Below are 18,628 nucleotides of genomic sequence, written 5' to 3'. Positions count from 1 at the left end.
GGGTCCCCTCAGGCATTGGGTTGCATGGACCCATTTCCTAAAAGGAAACCCAGGCCCCTAACAATTCAGCTTGTTCTTGGAGGGGTCTGAGAACAGCATGGGTGGCAGAGTTCACCAGGTCCTAGGCCCATCATGAGTCCATGCCTTGGGAGTGGGCATGGACCGGGCGGGATATCCTGAGGCTAGTAGGCATTTGGGCGCTCCAGTACGTGGACATTTGCTCTGCCTCAACCCGGCGAAACTCACTGGACCCCACTGGCACAGGGCAGACATACTCCCAAGAAGAGCGAGGCGTCCGCTCTCAGCCCGGAACCTTTCTTCTCCCCACCGTGCAGGTTCCGGGAGCCGAGGCTCGGCGGGCCGGAAGTGGAGGCGGTTGGTGGGGTTGGAGGGTCTCTGGGACTTGGTGCGGGCGGCGGTTTGTGTGCTGCGGGTGGACCGATTGTAGTGACCCGAGTGCCGTATCTGGTCTCGGCGCGGCTGTGTTCGGCTGGTGCGTGGCGGCAGCTAAGGGAACGCGGCGCGTACAAGGCGCCAGTGACTGGGCCTATGGCCTCCTGCACGAGCATCGACATCGAGGACGCCACGCAGCACCTACGGGACATCCTCAAGCTGGACCGGCCAGCGGGAGGTGAGCCGGGACAGCGAGGGTGGGCCCTCGCCGTGCGGGCAGAGGGGCGGCTCGGGCCAGGGTCTCCCTCAAGGTTTGTAGGCCCGTCTGGATTGGTTCTGCATCCTCCCCGCTGGTGAGGGCAGATGATAGAGCAGTAAACCTCTGAGCATATTCCCGGAAGGGCGCAGACCCCCGATGCGATCCCTCTCCATCCCAGTGCCAGGCCATTTTGCCTCGTCCTTCAGCATCTCGGCTGAAGGTGAGGCTCCTTTTCTTAATCCGAAGGCCCCCTCTGGTGTCCTGGCCCCAAGGTCCCTAGTGTTCCTGGTACTGATCTGGGTTCCCAACCCGTTTGCTATACTTCAGAGGCCTAGTCCGTGTTCAGAATGGTGAATTGTGGCTAGACCTAGGCTCTATACTGAGGAGCTGTGGCTCCCCCTCTGCAACTTGCCTTTACCTTTAAAATACAGGCTCCAGGCATGCTTTCTGAAACTGTTTTCTGGAGGAAAGTGACCACTCCCAGTTCCATGTCCTTTCTGAAATTAAGACAAATCATAAACTACATGTCTCTGATTGGATTATGCTACAAGCATCTGCAAATCCTAGTTTATTTCCATTCGTTTAAACTTTATTTGGGCTTGCAGTGATACCTCAGAGCTATTTCTGCCCTCAAGGAGCTTAAGGAAGTTGTATTATAATGCTGTGGACATTGAAAGAGAGGAGTGTTTTGGTATTTTGATGGATATAGGGTGGGTGGGGTGGGGACTGGAGAGTGCCAGAGAACAGGTCTGAGAAAGGAGACAATATTTAGAGTAGTTTTTTTTTTTTTTCCTCACCTGAGGACATTTTTCCATTTTTTGTTCAGGTAGAGTGGGAGGGAGGGAGAGAGAGGAAGAGAGAGAGAGACATCGACGTGAAAGGGACACATCTGGTGGCTGCCACCCGCACGACCAACCAGGGCCAGGGACAAACTGCAACTGAGGTACATGCCCTTAGCAGGAACTGAACCCAGGTCTCTCTAGACCACAGGCCAATGCTCTAACCGCTGAGTCAAACCGGCCAGGGCTAGAGCAGTCCTTATAATATGAACAGGAGTTTGGATGTCAGGAAGGCATTAAAGAGGAAGGAGCATGTATGGAGGTACCAAAGTTCCTGGCTGGTTCAGAGAACTGTGAAGTTGCAGTGGTTGAAAGACCATCTGGTAATGATGGTTTAGGTGTGCAGTGTCCAGAACTGAGAACTGGTGTTTCTTCAGACCCTGTTCTTAAATCTGCTGGGAGAACCAAACTGGCTGCTACTGGAAGCAGGCATGGTGCTCACTCTGGGTGGGGTTAACTTCCCCCATTCCCTGAGAAAATGCATCTGCTGCCTGAAACCACTGAGCCCTTTGCCCCAGGCCTGGTGTGTGCTTCCTTTGCTCATGAGCTTGGCTTGGGCTTTTCGTGCTCATCAGCTGCTGTGTAGACTAGACTGCTTGTTAGAGCCTAACATGGCCAATCTTGTGCAGTTTGTTTTTCCTCCTGGTAGCCTTTCTGGGAGGGAGAGTGGTCAGCTTACCCCTGAGCAGCTAGGGTGGCTCTGACAAGTGAAGTGGCCTGGAGACATTTTTCTGAACTCCTTGTTTATTGACTGATATTGATTTTCCTGTTTGCAAAGGAGCTCTGGTTTGTCTCCTCTCACTGGAGGACCTTGTCAGACTCTAGGCTGTTTTGTGACTAGAAACCCGTGATCCAGATTGTGCTACCTAGGAGTTTTGGAGTGGTGTCCGAGTCCATGAGGTACTTGAGACTCAGTGAATGCAGACAACTAGAATGCTGTCTTTCCTGACTCCACATGCTATCCCATAGTTTCTCTCTTCTTTTTTCAGTTCCTTCATGTACATTCATCCTGAGTATACCCACCCAAGGTATCTTCTTCTGAGCCATATCTCTATGGGGGAGGCTCCTGTCTTTCTTACTTCTACATCTTATCAGTGTCCTTCCATGCTTTAGGAGCATATTTTTTCTTCTCCAACCCATGCCACTACCTTGGTTTAGGCTCTCTCACACAGATTCTCAAATATCCTTCATGCTGCCTTAGAGCAATCAGCCCTCTAGCCAGTGCTGACTGTGTCACCTTCCCTTTTAAAACTTTTGTGATCCTGGCTGGTGTGGCTCAGTGTTTGAGCATCAACCCATGCAGCAAGAGGTCACCAGTTCAATTCCTGATCAGGGCACATGCCCAGGTTGTAGGCCTAATCCCCAGTGGGGGACATGCAGGAAGCGGCCAGTCGATGTTCTCTCTCATCGATGTTTCTATCTCTCTCCCTCTCCCTTCCTTTCTCTCTAAAATCAATAAAGGAAAAAGTATTACAAAATAATAAAAATAAACCCTGGGCAGTTTTTCTCAGTGGTTAGAGCATTGGCCCACGGACCAGAAAGACCCGGGTTTGGTTCCTGCTAAGGGCGCGTACCTCAGTTAGTTTGTCCCTGGCCCTGGTTGGGGTCGTGTGGGTGACATCCAGTCAATGTATCTCTCTCACATCAATGTTTCTCTCTCTTCCTCCTTCTCTCCCTCCCTCTCTATCTGAAGATAAATACAAAAATGTTCTCGGGTGAGGATAAAAAATAAATAAAATAAAAAAATAAAACTCTTTTGTGGCTCTCATTGCCACAGGTAGAATTTAAGCACCACAGCCTCATACCTGAGACCTCTGCAGTCTTGTTTTCCCTTCATCCTTCCCATGTTTGTGTGTTCCAGCTACACTGGCTCTGATGGCAACTCTTCTTTGAAGTCTGTCCTGACCCTTCCTATACCCTTCCTCAAGTACACAGAGTCCCTCTGTGCTGACTGATCTGGACCTGAGTATTAACTGGCCTCAGAGGATCTTTGATAGCTTGCACCTTGCCCCCAGGTAGAAGAGCCTTATGCTTATCCTTGGTCCTGGCATACATTGGGTTCACCGTATGTGTTATGGAATGAGAGATGAACAAAGGGCCTGTCTTCCTATAGACATGCCTCAGTTGAGTCTTCCTAGAGTACTTCATAGTTTTGGAGGGAGGCTCTGCAGGAGGAAAGGCCAGTAGGCAGGTGGAACAACCTCATGATAGTGGCCCTTTCTGTCCCCAGGCCCCAGTACAGAAAACCAGCGGCCATCTAATACCTACAATGGTGACCTCAATGGGCTCCTGGTCCCAGATCCCCTCTGCTCAGGGGATGGTACTTCAGCAAACAAGTCTGGGCTCCGAGCCAAGCCATCTATTAACCTGCAGGAGAAGCAGGTCATGTGAGTGCCTGGGAGATGACTGGCGGTGATGGGGGTTTTGGGATGTCAGTTAGCTGCAAGCATGAGATGCGGGGGAGGGCCAGCAGCCTCTGCTGCTCCCCAACTAGATGTCCTGGGATGGAGCACTTAACCACATAGAGTTTGCACTAGAATGAGGGGTGAGGACACAAGCTCAAGGGCTTGGCCTGGATCTGAAGTTTAGGTGCCTGATGTAACATTCCCAAGGAGGGAGGTGAGCAACGGGTGCTACAGCTCTGGGGACCAGTGGACCTAGAGCCGTGCATCTGGGGTTGGATACCTTCCCTATGGTGGCTGTATCCTCTTCACATTCCAATCCTGCCCATTGAGACTTTGGGTGAACGAGAGTCAAGCTTGTGCACCCCTCCTCCCAGCTGCCTCTCAGGAGATGATAGCTCCACCTGCATTGGGATTTTGGCCAAGGAGGTGGAGATTGTGGCCAGCAGTGACTCTAGCATCTCGAGCAAGGCACGGGGGAGCAACAAGGTGAGTTACCAGGATGTTGTGGCATGTATGGTGGATGGGGGCACACAGTCTCTCCCTTCTCACTCTGCCAGTTCCTATGGGGCCCACCTTAATAGGCAGGTAGTGTGCCCCAGTCTTAGGAAGCCAGGGTTGGCTACCAAGCCTCTGTGGGAATCTGGCCCCAGGAGTTGTAATTGGGTGACTGAGCTTGCACATGTGGCCTCTACTGTCCCCAGGGATGCTGGGGACCACCTAAGCTTTGGGAAAGCTGCCCCATCCCTCAGCTTCTATGACTTTTCTCACCCTTGGTTCTCAGGTGAAAATCCAGCCTGTCGCCAAGTATGACTGGGAGCAGAAATACTACTATGGCAACCTGATTGCTGTGTCTAACTCCTTCTTGGCCTATGCCATTAGGGGTGAGTTGGGTCAGGGGAAAGGAGGGAGGTTTTCTGCCAGAAGCCGCAGAGATGCAGATTCAGTGTAAGGCCACTCAGCCCACTCAGACCTTAGAGATACAATGGAAGGTTTGTCTCTGCTGCCCCCACCTCTGTCAGGCCTTGGGGAGCCAAGTTGAAAACCCAAGCTTGAGATTGGTGGTGGCAGTGAGGCAGGCAGGGGCAGGGCTTTTCTGCTGCTGCCTAGGCCTAGATACTCACTCATGGCCAACCGCTGTCCTGATTCCAGCTGCCAACAATGGCTCAGCGATGGTGCGGGTGATCAGTGTCAGCACTTCAGAGCGGACGCTGCTCAAGGGCTTCACAGGCAGTGTGGCTGACCTGGCCTTCGCACATGTCAACTCCCCACAGCTGGCCTGCCTGGATGAGGCAGGCAACCTGTTTGTGTGGCACTTGGCTCTGATTAATGGCAAAATTCAGTATCCTTTCCCTGGGATGGAATGGGGGACTGAAGAACAGTGGGCAGAACTAGGGCTACCAGACACACTCATCATCCACCTGTCTAGTCCTTAACACCCCGCTCAGAGAAGAGATTTTGGTCCATATCCGGCAGCCAGAGGGTACGCCACTGAACCACTTACGTAGGATCATCTGGTGCCCCTTCATTCCTGAGGAGAGTGAAGACTGCTGTGAGGAGGGCAGCCCAATGGTGGCCCTGTTGCATGAGGACCGGGTGAGGAGGCTGCACGTGTGGGGAGGAGGAGACAGAGTACTCATGGTATGGACATGGGCTGAACACCCACCTTCCTGTACCCTCCAGGCTGAGGTGTGGAACCTGGACATGCTCCGCTCCAACCACAGCACCTGGCCTGTGGATGTCAGCCAAATCAAGCAGGGCTTCATCATGGTAAAAGGCCACAGCACAGTAAGCCTGCAACTGACTGCCTTCCCTGCTCTTCCCCTTTTCTTATGTCCCTTGTCTATTTCTCATATCCATAGCTTTACTTACATTCTACCCATGGGGATTTGGATCACAAAGTGACCTTGACAGGTGGAGCTCACACCTAATGTGGTTGCACCCCATGGGTCTGGTCTTCTTTATGCTCCCCATTTATTCAATTTTTCACACAAATATGTGGATCTATTGTGGGTTGCCCAGCTCACTATCTTTCTCATCTGAGATGGGCTTGCTCCCACCTCTAGTCATGTGGTAAAGCAAAGCTCTTTGGGTTCTTGCCAGTACCTGAGTGAAGGGGCCCTCTCACCTGATGGGACTGTCCTGGCTACTGCAAGCCATGATGGCTTTGTCAAGTTCTGGCAGATCTACATTGAGGGGCAGGATGAACCAAGGTAAGGCAGGACCTAAGGGACCAGGGACCCCCCAGCAGAGGACTAGATCACCCACTCAGACCCCTCATCTGCCTGCTTGCAGGTGTCTGCATGAGTTGAAGCCTCATGATGGGCGGCCTCTCTCCTGCCTCCTATTCTGTGACAACCACAAGAAACAGGACCCTGAGTGAGTGAGTGGGCAGGCAGGTGGGTGGTGGCCTGGACCTTGGGCTCTCAGATAGTCACTCAGTGCCTTGTTGCTTTGTAGGGTCCCTTTCTGGAGGTTCCTCATTACTGGAGCTGACCAGAATCAGGAGCTAAAGATGTGGTGTACAGTGTCCTGGACCTGCCTTCAGACCATTCGGTAAGCACAGGCTGGAGACCTGGACAAGGGTAGCCGGGTTGGGATGTGGGTTCCTTCTACTCTCTTAGTCTCATTCATCCTGTTTTGTGGCCTCTCAGCTTCTCCCCAGATATCTTCAGCTCAGTGAGTGTGCCCCCTAGCCTCAAAGTTTGCCTGGACCTCTCAGCAGAATACCTAATTCTCAGTGATGTACAACGGAAGGTAGACTGCATTGGGGGCACCCTGGGCAGAGTTGGTATCATTGGGGCAAGCAAGGATATGTGGCACATCCAAAGCCCTCACAGCCTGTGAGCTCAGCTGTGAATTCCCTGCCTGTGTAGGTCCTTTATGTGATGGAGCTGCTGCAGAACCAGGAGGAAGGCCGGGCCTGCTTCAGTTCTATCTCTGAGTTCCTACTCACCCACCCTGTACTAAGCTTCGGTATCCAGGTTGTAAGTCGCTGCCGGCTGCGGCACACTGAGGTGCTGCCTGCTGAGGAAGAGAATGACAGCCTTGGGGCCGGTGAGCTGCTCAAGGTCAGGGATATGTGTTGGTATGTAAGGAGTGCAGAGGCACAGAGGGCCTCTCCTTATTTGTTCACACTGTCCTTACAGATGGGACCCACGGAGCTGGTGCCATGGAGTCTGCAGCTGGTGTGCTTATCAAGCTTTTTTGTGTGCATACCAAGTGAGTGTGCCCTCTCTGTGACCCTCCCTACCCTACTGACTCTGGCCCCTTTGAGCCCTCTCCTATTCTCCTCTTCCTGAAGGGCATTGCAAGATGTGCAGATCCGCTTCCAGCCACAGCTGAACCCTGATGTGGTGGCCCCGCTCCCCACCCACACTGCCCATGAGGATTTCGGTGAGTGAGGGGTGAGAAGGAAGCAGGTTATACTGTCCAGGGTGTGAGATCTGACTAACATGGCAGATTTTCCTTCAGCATTTGGAGAATCTCGGCCTGAACTGGGCTCTGAGGGCCTGGGTTCAGCTACTCATGGCTCCCAGCCTGATCTCCGACGCATCGTGGAACTACCTGCACCTGCTGACTTCCTTAGTCTGAGCAGTGAGACCAAGCCCAAGCTGATGACACCTGACGCCTTCATGACACCTAGCACCTCCTTGCAACAGGTGTGCTGGAGCTGGGGCTTGGGGCTCAGGTCAGGAGACCTGGGAATCCCTACACACAGGCCACAGCTCTTACTCTCTGCATCTCCCCAGATTGCTGCATCCCCTAGTAATAGCAGCAGCAGCAGCAGCAGCAGCAGCAGCAGCAGCAGCAGCTCCTCTCTCACAGCTGCATCTGCCATGAGCAGTACCTTAGCTGTGGACCCCTCCTTGCCCAGGTGAAGTGAGGGTCAGAGTTGGGGGATGGCAAGGGCTGGTGCCAGGTGATGCCAAACTTTGGCTGCTTATGCCTCAGCCTTCCTGCCACCAGGCCACCTGAGGAGCTGACCTTGAGCCCCAAGCTGCAGCTGGATGGCAGTCTGACAATGAGCAGCAGCAGCCTGCAGGCAAGCCCACGCAGCCTCCTGCCTGGCCTGCTCCCAGGTCCAGCTGACAAATTGACTCCCAAAGGGCCTGGGCAGGTGCGTGTGTGTGAAATGCAGGTTTAGCTGGTGTGTAGCAGCAGGAAGGTTGGCAGCAGTCTTCTCCTGTAGCACCCTGTCTGCTTATCCTGTTCTGCGTCAGATGGCCCATGTTTCCCTTGAAGTCATCTCAGCCTCCCATGTTCCCTAGAGGGCAGCTCCTCACCCTGTTCATTCCCACCTTCTCTCCTCCTGAGCTGTGGCTGTTTTTGACTACATCCCCTTTCCCACTGTCCCATCTGTCATCACTATAAACACCAGTCCTCATCTCTGTGCTTCCCACACCCCTGTTTCCCTCCACCTAAGTCCCATTTTGGCCCACCTCAGGTACCTACTGCTGTCTCTGCACTGTCCCTGGAGCTACAGGAAGTGGAGCCCTTGGGGCTACCCCAGGCTTCCCCCAGCCGTACCCGTTCCCCCGATGTTATCTCCTCGGCATCCACTGCCCTGTCCCAGGACATCCCTGAGATTGCATCTGAGGCCCTTTCCCGAGGCTTTAGCTCCTCTGCTCCTGAGGACCTTGAGCCAAACAGTATGGCCTCAGCTGCTTCAGCACTACACCTGCTGTCCCCACGGCCCCGGCCAGGGCCTGAACTTGGCCCCCAACTTAGCCTGGATGTTGGCCCTGGGGACGGGGATCGGCATAGCACCCCTTCACTCTTGGAGGCAGCCTTGACCCAGGAGACCACAGCCCCTGACAGTCAGGTCTGGCCTACAGCACCAGACATTACTCGGGAGACCTGCAGCAGCCTTACAGAAAGGTGAGGAGCTTGGATGGTAGAAAGTGTACTGATGGTAGGGGCTTCAGATAGTCATCCACTGCTGAATATCGGCCTGTCCTCCCAGCCCCAGGAATGGCCTTCAGGAAAAGCACAAGAACCTGGCCTTCCACCGACCACCTTATCATTTGCTGCAGCAACATGACAGCCAGGACACCAGCACTGAACAAAGGTAGATGCCACCCCACACCCTTTCTCTCATAAGGGAGGGCCAGCAGATATCTGGTGCTTATGCCTCTCCCCTTTTCACAGTGACCACGATGATGAGGTGGCCAGCCTTGCCTCTGCTGCAGGGGGCTTTGGCACCAAAGTTCCCACTCCACGGCTCCCTGCCAAGGACTGGAAAACTAAGGGATCCCCTCGGACCTCACCCAAGTTTAAGAGGAAGGGCAAAAAAGATGATGGGTAGGAGGGGTCCTGAGGCCAGGGAGAGGGGTGGTCCTCAGGCTACCTGCATGACATGGCCTGAGGTCCTTCTCACCTATGGCAGGGATTCAGCCATGGGATCCCGGCTCATGGAGCATCAGGTGAGTGAGCAAACACCCTTTCTACTTCTAGGACTCCTCTCAGAGTGGGGAAGAGCTCTGAGCCATTCCCTAGTCTAGTGTGTGGGGACAAGTGGGGCAGGCATCATGTAACTCTTGGTGCTACTGGCAGGTGGCAGAGCCACCTGAGGACTGGCCAGCACTAATTTGGCAACAGCAGAGAGAGCTGGCGGAGCTGCGGCACAGCCAAGAAGAGTTGCTGCAGCGTTTGTGCACCCAACTAGAAGGCCTGCAGAGCACTGTCACGGGCCATGTAGAACGTGCCCTCGAGTCTCGGCATGAACAGGAGCGTATCCTTGTGGGCAGTGGCTCAGCATGGAAGAGGGGCAGGGGCAGCTACAGCATTCTTGAGCCAAGAAGGGAAATGGGACCTGCTACAGGCCTGTTCCTTAGCTACAATACAGAGCAGCGATTGGAGCGGGCACTGGCCGAGGGGCAGCAACGGGGTGGGCAGCTGCAGGAACAGCTGACACAACAGCTGTCCCAGGCACTGTCTTCAGCTGTGGCTGGGCGACTGGAGCGCAGCATACGGGATGAGATCAAGAAGACAGTGCCTCCATGTGAGTTTTGCATGGAGACTTCTGGATGGGCTGGGTGGGAGTGGGACCCTCTACCTGTCAAACTTCCTCTTGTGGCTTTACCACTTCCTCCTCACCCTGCCCCAGGTGTCTCTAGGAGTCTGGAGCCTATGGCAGGTCAACTGAACACCTCAGTGGCCACCAAGCTCACAGCTGTAGAGGGTAGCATGAAAGAGAATATCTCCAAGCTGCTGAAGTCCAAGGTGCTATAGGGTCAAAGATGAGGGAGGTTGGTGGTTGGTGGGCTTGGTCAGGCCAGCTTGAGCTCAGGCTTTTGGCTTGGCCCGGCCTCTCCCTCTACCCTCAGAACTTGACAGATGCCATCGCCCGAGCAGCTGCAGACACGTTACAGGGGCCAATGCAGGCCGCCTACCGTGAAGCCTTCCAGAGTGTGGTGCTGCCCGCCTTTGAGAAGAGCTGCCAGGCCATGTTCCAGCAGATCAATGATAGCTTCCGACTGGGCACACAGGAATGTGAGTAGAGTCATATGCTCCATGGAAGAGCTGTCCTTTTCTCCCCCACCTCCTTCTCATGGCCCTTATGGTCACCTTTCAGACTTGCAACAGCTAGAGAGCCACATGAAGAGCCGGAAAGTGCGAGAGCAGGAGGCGCGGGAGCCTGTGTTGGCTCAGCTGCGGGGCCTGGTCAGCACACTGCAGGGTGCCACTGAGCAGATGGCAGCCACTGTGTCTAGCAGTGTTCGGGCTGAGGTGCAGCACCAGCTGCATGTGGCTGTGGGCAGGTGTGTGGGTAGGGCACTGGGTAAGGTGGTGGGGTTTGGAAGGGCCAGACCCAACTTTCTACCTACTTCATCTCCCTCATTTCCATTTGCAGCCTGCAGGAGTCCATTTTAGCACAGGTACAGCGCATTGTGAAAGGTGAGGTGAGTGTGGCACTCAAGGAGCAACAGGCCGCCGTCACCTCTAGCATCATGCAGGCCATGCGCTCAGCTGCTGGCACACCTGTCCCTGCTGCCCACCTCGACTGCCAGGCCCAGCAAGCCCATATCCTGCAGCTGCTGCAGCAGGGCCACCTCAATCAGGCCTTCCAGCAGGTATACTAGGACATTAGGCCCAGTTAAGGCTCAGGTGTCTCCTGACAAGGCCCACACACTAAATGCTATTCTCTACCCAGGCCCTGACAGCTGCTGACCTGAACCTGGTGCTGTATGTTTGTGAAACTGTGGACCCAGCACAGGTTTTTGGGCAGCCACCCTGCCCACTCTCCCAGCCTGTGCTCCTTTCCCTTATTCAGCAGCTGGCCTCTGACCTTGGCACTCGAACTGACCTCAAGCTCAGGTGTGTGGGCGCAGTTGGACCAGGAGATGGGCTGGGGTAGGGTCGGGGAGCAGTTCAAAGCAGAGACTCCCACTATAGCCTGACTTCCTCCCTAATTCTCTCCACCAACCTCCCATCTCAGGCTTGGAGGGTTCCCTTGTCAGCCATCTCTCTGGGCCTCAGTACTGCCAGGGGGCGCTCCCATCTGCTGGGGCCCAACCTGTAGACTATACCTTTCCTCCACCCCCAGCTACCTGGAAGAGGCTGTGATGCACCTGGACCACAGTGACCCTATCACTCGGGATCACATGGGCTCTGTCATGGCCCAGGTACGCCAGAAGCTCTTCCAGTTCCTGCAGGCTGAACCACACAACTCACTTAGCAAAGCGGCCCGGCGTCTCAGTCTCATGCTGCATGGCCTTGTGACCCCCAGTCTCCCTTAGTTAAGCCTGCCTTGCCCAGGGGTAGGGTGGCACTGAAGGCCAGTAGACAGGCCTGGGCCAAAGCAGGGTCATGTCTGCCCTTTACCTCCTCAGGCTTCCACCTCTGGGGTGTTTGAAGGGATGAGCACTGGTTGTGGTCTATAGGTTACGGTAGCCAGCAGGTTTAGGCTGGGCCCAGGGTGGGTATTGTGCCTTCTTGGGTTCTGCCATGCCTGGAGCATGACACCCCCCCCCCCCCCCCCGCCCCGCGAGATTGTGACACCACTTGAGTTAACTTTTCCATGTTCCTTTTTATCTGTTTTGGATCTTTTTGTTTTTGAAAAACATTAAGAAATTCAATTAAATGATTTTGGAATAAAATGGAGTATGTGTGCTTTTGGGTGTGTCTTTGGTGTGACTTTGATAACTGCTCCTCTATTCCCTGGCCTCCTTTCTCCATGTTGAGCTCTGTCAAGGCCAACCCACTCCAGGGTCCTGGACACCCACCCTCATCTGGGCAACTGGCTTCCTAGATTTCCCCTCTCCATCTCTGAGGTGAGGGTCCTGGGGTCAGCTTAGCCTGGGCTCTTCTTGATCTCCTGGGCTCTTCTCTCTAGGATCCCTCTCCTTTGCGAATTTGCTTACTGATTTTCATACTTGTGGCGGGGCTGTCTGCTGGTTTGAAGCCCCGCCCCCAGCTCCCATCCAATCACAGTCCCTCATTCCCGGCGGCTGTGCTAAAGGGTTGCACTCCTAGCAGCTAGCTCCCACACTAGGCTGCCAGCGAAGAATGATGCTCTGCTGCTGCTGTCGCCACTGCCAGCAACTGTTGCTGCTACTGCTGTTACTACCACTCGGTAAGTGCAGGCACACTGTACCAGCCAGGGCCTTACATCCTCTCATCAGACTGGGTTTAGGGTGTGTGGGAGCTGAGGCACAGCCTTCCTAAGCGCTGGGAGCCAGAGTAGCAAGGAGGTGCAAGGTCTCCAGGAAGGGGATAATGTGTACCGGTGATTTGAGAACTGAAAGTGAGGGGTGTGAACTGAGCCCTGGTTGTAGGGGAAGGACCTCAAAATTTTGCAGTCCCCATTCAGATAAAGGGAAGATGTGGCCTTTGGCAAGACTCCTTGATCAGGCTTGGGATTCCCTGAGGTCCTCTGTTAGGATCTGGCCTGGATCCCAACACCCTCTATCCAGCTCTATCCAAAAATACCAGTTTTGCACCCAGCCAGTGTGGCTCAGTGGATTGAGCATCGTCCCATAGACTGAGAGATCCCAGTTCAATCCCTGGTCAGGTCACTTGCCTGGGTTGCAGGCTTGATCCCCAGTAGGGGTGTGTGCAGGAGGCAGCCAATTGATATTTCTATCTCTCCCACTCTGTCTAAAAAAAACAATAAAAACATTAAACAATTAGCCCTGGCCGATTTGGCTCAGAGGTTAGAGCTACGACCGGTTCAGGGAGACCCAGGTTCAGTTCCCGCTGGGGGCACGTACCTCTGTTGCAATTTGTCCCTGGCCCTGGTTGGGTTGTGCAGGTGGCAGCCACTCGATGTGTCTCTTTCACAGCAATGTTTCTCTCTCTCTCTCCCTCCCACTCTGAACAAAAAATGGTAAAATGTCCTCGGGTGAGGATTAAAAAAAAATTATATATCTGTTTTTTGATGGTGTGGGGAGGCCAAGCAAAGTTTGTCCAGACTGCAGAGAGATTGGATGGTGGTAGGGAGGAAGAGTGTGGCTCTGCACCCTGTCCCCTTTTGCCCTGCCCTGGCTCCTTCACTTGGACCATCTTCTCCTGACTTGGGGTTACAGAAGCCCCAGAAGCTCAAAGGAAAAGCTGACCCCTAGGACATGAGGACACCTACCTCCTCCTCTTCCACATTTACTCTGTTCTGTTTTGTTTTTTTGTTTGTTTGTTTTTGGTGCGTGCCCCTAGCGGGAACCGAACCTGGGACACTCTAGTTTAGAGGCCTTCGCTCCAACCCCTGAGCCAAACCGGCCAGGGCCACATTTACTCTGTTCTGTCCCATCTAGAACAGTCCAGGCAGGTGATCCCCAGATGTGCCCTTATTTCTCTGGGGTGTTTTTTTCATGCTGAGTCATGTCCCCAAAGCATGTCAGGGTAAACAAGCCCCTGGAGGTTGGGAGGTCGGCCAGCTCATCCTATCAATTATTTTCCATCCCCACCCCCAGTCCTTGTATCTCCCCTGGAGGCAGCGGCCAAGGTCCCAAGCCGCTGTGACAACATATACCAGGGCTTCGCCAAGTGTCTCATCCGCTTGGGGGATGGCATGGGCCACAGAGGTGAGCTGGAGACCATCTGCAGGTAAGAGCAGGTGCAGGGGCAGCAGCCTGACCCCCACTACTTTCTGTGCTTAAACCTCTTCCTTCCCATTCCAAAGCCTCTTTATCCCACCTAATTTCTCTAACCCTGAGCCCTTAACAGGTCTTGGAATGACTTCCACACCTGCACCTCTCGAGTCCTGTCGGGTTGCCCAAAGGAGGCAGCTGCCGTGTGGGAGTCACTACAGCAAGAAGCTCGCCGGACCCCGCATCCAGATAACTTGCACATTCTGTGTAGCGCCCCTGTGCATGTCCGGGAGCAAGGTGCAGGCTCTGAGACCAACCAGGAGACATTGTGGGCGACAGCATCTGTCCCAACCTCAGCCCCTGCTCCCCTGCTGCTAGCAACTGCTCTGGCCTTTGTTTGCCTCCTCGGGCCTCTGGCCTAGCTATTGGGGTCAGGTAGCAGTGCCCCTACTGCCACCCCTGCTCTGGAGGCTGCGCTCTCAAAGCTCTGCAGGGTGCATTCAGCTTTCATTAAAGGTATTTATATTTGTACTAATCTCTTTCTTTTCTTCTAACTGCTCACTGCTTAACTGAGGTGGAGCCCTCCAGAATCTGATTCCCAAGACAGAATGGGAAGTGCCCAAGGCCGCCACACAGGGGACTCCATCTTCTTGCAAACATTCATTTCCCAGTGGCAGTGCCAAGCTTTCCATTTCGTGCAGGTTCCAAGACCTCTAGTGATCTGTTCTCCCAGGTTGGTATTCCTAGCCTCTAGGATCCCTGTGAGATGGTGGAGTGTCTCACCCTACTCCTCACTATGGCCACCCCCATCCCCCAGGTTCATTCTAGCTTCCTGACTATCTCACCTCCTTCTCTGCTAAGCTACCACCTTAGCTTTCAAGACAGCTCAGACTAAGTGCTCTGTGCTCTCCCTCTCTGGGGGCCTATCCATCTGAGGAGAGCCTGTTCCAGAAGGTAGGGAGCCCCTGTTGGAGTCTATATTCAGGTCCCCAAGGTGGTCTGGAGCTGCTGAAACTGGGATCACAGTGAGGGTTCCCCTGGCCTCTGCTCTCCACAAGTTTGTTCTTTGAGAAGAGGTGTGCAATGTGAAGTCAAAAGAATCCCAGAAGGCATTCTGGAAGCATGGAATGGGTGTATGGTGTGAGAGGACCCTGTTCATCCTGGAGGAGAGGAAGAGCAAAGTTCAGCATGGACATATCCTGAGAGAAGGAGGAATCTCAGAGAGGGTGAGATCTTTTGTTCAGTCTACTACCACAGGATCCTATTCCAAGCCACCACCCCACAATGGGCACTGCCATGGCCTCCTCACTGGCTCCAGCTCTCACTCCCTCCCCTTTATTCTTCATTTTCTATATTGAAAACTGATCCTGCCGTTAAGCTCCCTTTCATTGTTTACCAGGCCCTACATAAGCCAGCTATGCCCACAGTTTATTCAGTCTTCTCCAACTCCCCTCTGTAGCAGCACAGAGGAGAGGAGTGATCTACTTATCTAGCCCCTGGGGTCAGGGGTAGCTTCAGAGAAGGAGCGTGATAGGGGCAATAGGAGGTAAGGATGGAGAGTTACAAGTAGTGGGGGAAAGGTAGGGTTTATTTGGAGAGGGCTTTACAAGAGGGGCCCAAAGGAATTAGTTGGGAGGGAGGGAGAGAGGAGTGGGAACCCAGATCTAGGCAGGCCAGATTTATACTAAAGCCCTCCTGGGAGGCAGTACCCACAGGACAGAATCAGACCTGAAAGGACACTTGCAGAGGCTCTAGGGTGACAAGTGCTTCCATAGACCTCCACCTGAATGTGTAGGAGTCCTATTTCAATCCATGCTTCCCAAACACCCTTGCATTCTGATTAGGTCAGATGCCTCCATTAATTCCCTCTCTACCTATCCTATCTTTGCTCCTGTGCTTTATTTGCCTCTACTTTCATCACCACTTCTCTTTCCCAACCAGCGTTACCTATCTTCTCCTATCACCTGAAGGAGGAAGTAAGTTTGGAAAAACAACCCTCCCAGATCTGCCCCTTTCTTTGACCACCATCATTTTCCAGAAGGAAAGGCCACACTTTTATTCCTCTAGGTCTTTGTACATCTATTCTTTATGCTCAGAATGCCCTTCCCCATTTTCCTGGTGAACTCCTTTCTTGTTTAGCATCACCTCCTCTAGGAAATATTCCCTAACCCTGACTCCAACCTGAATCAGCAGCTTCCTGCAGGTCCACACAGCTTGTGGGCTCTCTTCTATCTCAGTGCTGATAGCACTGGCTTATTACTGTCTGGGTCCGGGTCAGAATTCTCGTCTGTGTACTCCCCAAGGGTCTTTTTTATGTCTCTAGCATGCAATCTAGGGCTGGGTATAAAGAGTGTACTTGTGGGAGGTGTGGAATGAAAGATAGACTCTCTAAGTCAGTCCAGCATTGGAAGTGTTACAATCAACAAAAACTTGGGCTGAGAATGACTGCAGTGTGGAGGATGTATTATCTTGGGGCAGTCCTCTCAGCCTGGGCATACTGTTGGGAGGGATGGTGCTGTGGCTCCAGACCCCAAAAGTCTTCCCAGAGCCACTCTTGGTGGGTGGCCAAGAGCAGCCTGCTTCAAGTGGCAGGGGCTGACTGATCTGGTAAGCCATGGGGGGGATTACCATCCTCCTGCTGTGACCTACTTTCCCCTGGTGTTTACTCCCTAAATCCTTTGCTCTTCTTTAGAATTCAGTGACCTGGAGTGTGTGTATGGGGTTGGGGTGGGGACAGAATCTGTTCTCTGGCCAGGGGCTTAAGAGCTTTGTATATTTTATCCCAAAGCTGGAGGAGAAGGGTAAGCTGATAGCCACACTGATAGCCAGAGCATCATGGGGGCAATGTTTCTTACATTTGCAGTTCTGCAGACATGGAACAGCTTATTGTTCAGGGGAGAACCTGGAGACTGGATGCCCTGAGTCCAGTCCCCTCTATATCAACATACTTCTTCACCTCAGGTCCTGGTGTTCTTTACCAGAACGAAGGTCAGCCCTTGCCCATAGCAAGGCTCAGTAAATATTTGTTGAATTAGCCCTGGCCAGTTTGGCTCAGTGGTAGAGCGTCGTCCTGCGGTCCAGAGAGACCAGGGTTCGGTTCCTGCTAAGGGCATGTACCTTGGTTGCAGTTTGTCCCCGGCCCTGGTTGGGTTGTGAGGGTGGCGACCACTCGATGTGTCCCTTTCACGTTGATGTTTCTCTCTCACTCTCTCTCCCCCTCCCCATTCTATCTGAACAAAAAATGGAAAAATGTCATCGGGTGAGGATAAAAAATATATATATATATTTTTGTTGAATTAACTTGTTAAATATCTGTAAAATGGGAGTGTTGTATGGATTTCTAAGCCCCATTGACCCTGATTTTATATGTTGCTTTTTTTTTTTCAAGGATATTTTTGCATTTATTTTCAGATAGAGCGGGAGGGAAAAGGAAGAGAGAGAAAGAGAAACATTGACATGAGAGAGACACATCAACTGGTGGTCACCCGCACAACCCCTACCTGGGCCGGGGACAAACTGCAACCAAGCTATGTGCCCTTAGCAGGAACCAAACCCAGGACTCTCTAGTCTGCGGGCTGATGTTCTAACTGCTGAGCCAAACTGGCCAGGGCTTCTATGTTGCTCTTAACCCTCACAACAACTCTGTGGGGTTAGGATTATGATCCCCATTACACAGATTAGAAAAATGAGGCTAGCCTTGGCCGGTTAGCTCAGTTGGAACACAGTCCCGATACACCAAGGTTGCAAGGTTGTGGGTTCAATCTCTGGTCAGGGCACATACAAGAATCAACCAATGAATGGATAAATAAGTGGAACAATAAATCAATGTTTTTTTCTTTCTCTCTTAAATAAATAAATAAATAAATAAATAAATAAATAAATAAATAAATAAAGGCTTAAGGAGGGGAGATGTCTTGCCTAAGGTCACACAGCTGTTGAAGTATCAGAGCTAGGATATGATCCCAGGTTTGTTTGGCCCCAAAGACCATACCCCTACTCATCACACTAGATTTTTGGAAGCAATTTCTAAAGTTCTTTCTTTTTAAAAAATAAAATAAGCCCTGCCGGTGTGACTCAGTGGACTGAGTGTCGCCCCAAGCGTCGCCCCGAGCGTCTTCCTATGGACTGAGAGGTCCTGGTTCATTCCCAATCAGGGCACATGCCCAGGTTGTGGGCTCAATCCCCAGTAGGGGGCATGCAGGAGTCAGTTGATCACTGGTTCTGTCTCACATTGCTATTTCTCTCTCTCTCCCTCTCTCCCTAAAGAAATCAATAAAAACATTTAAAAATACAATAAAATCATTTATAATTTCCTACTAATTAAAACAGACAAAATTATGTTTATTGGTGTTAATTTATTTTCAGGCTTACAGTATAATATTAGCTTATATCAGTGATTTTCAATCTTTTTCATCTCATGGCTCACATAAACAAATTACTAAAATTCTGTGGCACCTGACAAAAAAATTGGTATAACTGCCCTGGCTGCGTCAGCCTGCGGTCCAGAGAGACCCGGGTTTGGTCCCCGCTAAGGGCCTGTACCTCGGTTGCAGTTTGTCCCCGGCCCTGGTTGGGTCATGCGGGTGCAACCACTGGATGTGTCCCTTTCACATTGATGTTTCTCCCTCTCTCTCTCTCCTACTCTATCTGAACAAAAAATGGAAAGATGTCCTCTGGTGAGGATTTAAAAAAAAAAAAAAAAAATTT

General features: G+C 52.6%; 2 protein-coding genes across 3 annotated transcripts; both read left to right on the top strand.

Annotated features, from left to right (window-relative positions):
* Positions 1-349: 349 nt before the first annotated feature.
* Positions 350-11,995, top strand: EDC4 (enhancer of mRNA decapping 4). 2 transcript variants are annotated; one of them, XM_036275071.1, is made up of 29 exons: positions 350-631; positions 3,722-3,878; positions 4,271-4,382; positions 4,678-4,777; positions 5,046-5,235; positions 5,342-5,489; positions 5,577-5,681; positions 5,997-6,106; positions 6,189-6,272; positions 6,354-6,449; positions 6,548-6,650; positions 6,770-6,950; positions 7,043-7,115; positions 7,198-7,289; positions 7,368-7,555; positions 7,646-7,770; positions 7,863-8,013; positions 8,341-8,774; positions 8,860-8,964; positions 9,045-9,197; positions 9,283-9,319; positions 9,450-9,627; positions 9,742-9,897; positions 10,003-10,118; positions 10,223-10,388; positions 10,471-10,657; positions 10,750-10,969; positions 11,050-11,213; positions 11,443-11,995. In XM_036275071.1, the coding sequence occupies exons 1-29, from the start codon at positions 550-552 to the stop codon at positions 11,633-11,635; spliced, it is 4,206 nt and encodes a 1,401-aa protein (XP_036130964.1). In that variant the 5' UTR covers positions 350-549; the 3' UTR covers positions 11,636-11,995. The 2 variants fall into 2 exon arrangements, with proteins under 2 accessions (XP_036130964.1, XP_036130963.1); XM_036275070.1 differs by having other exon boundaries at positions 400-631; positions 7,848-8,013; positions 11,443-11,889.
* A 364-nt stretch (positions 11,996-12,359) lies between these two features.
* On the top strand, positions 12,360-14,405 carry NRN1L (neuritin 1 like). The gene is made up of 3 exons (XM_036275770.1): positions 12,360-12,471; positions 13,805-13,937; positions 14,058-14,405. Exons 1-3 carry the CDS (start codon positions 12,405-12,407, stop codon positions 14,341-14,343), a joined length of 486 nt encoding a protein of 161 aa, XP_036131663.1. The 5' UTR covers positions 12,360-12,404; the 3' UTR covers positions 14,344-14,405.
* The last annotated feature ends 4,223 nt before the right edge of the window (positions 14,406-18,628 follow it).

Source organism: Molossus molossus, unplaced genomic scaffold (genome assembly GCF_014108415.1).
Source record: "Molossus molossus isolate mMolMol1 unplaced genomic scaffold, mMolMol1.p scaffold_m16_p_21, whole genome shotgun sequence".
Lineage (NCBI taxonomy): Eukaryota > Metazoa > Chordata > Mammalia > Chiroptera > Molossidae > Molossus > Molossus molossus.
This window is presented reverse-complemented; position numbering and strand designations above follow the sequence as displayed.

Coding starts and splice junctions, on each gene's coding strand:
- NRN1L (XM_036275770.1), top strand. CDS start 12,405: ATGATGCTCTGCTGCTGCTGTCGCCACTGCCAGCAACTGTTGCTGCTA. Junction 12,472..13,804: donor ACTGCTGTTACTACCACTCG/GTAAGTGCAGGC, acceptor CCCCACCCCCAG/TCCTTGTATCTCCCCTGGAG. Junction 13,938..14,057: donor GAGCTGGAGACCATCTGCAG/GTAAGAGCAGGT, acceptor AGCCCTTAACAG/GTCTTGGAATGACTTCCACA.
- EDC4 (XM_036275070.1), top strand. CDS start 550: ATGGCCTCCTGCACGAGCATCGACATCGAGGACGCCACGCAGCACCTA. Junction 4,383..4,677: donor AGGCACGGGGGAGCAACAAG/GTGAGTTACCAG, acceptor CTTGGTTCTCAG/GTGAAAATCCAGCCTGTCGC. Junction 10,389..10,470: donor CCGACTGGGCACACAGGAAT/GTGAGTAGAGTC, acceptor GTCACCTTTCAG/ACTTGCAACAGCTAGAGAGC.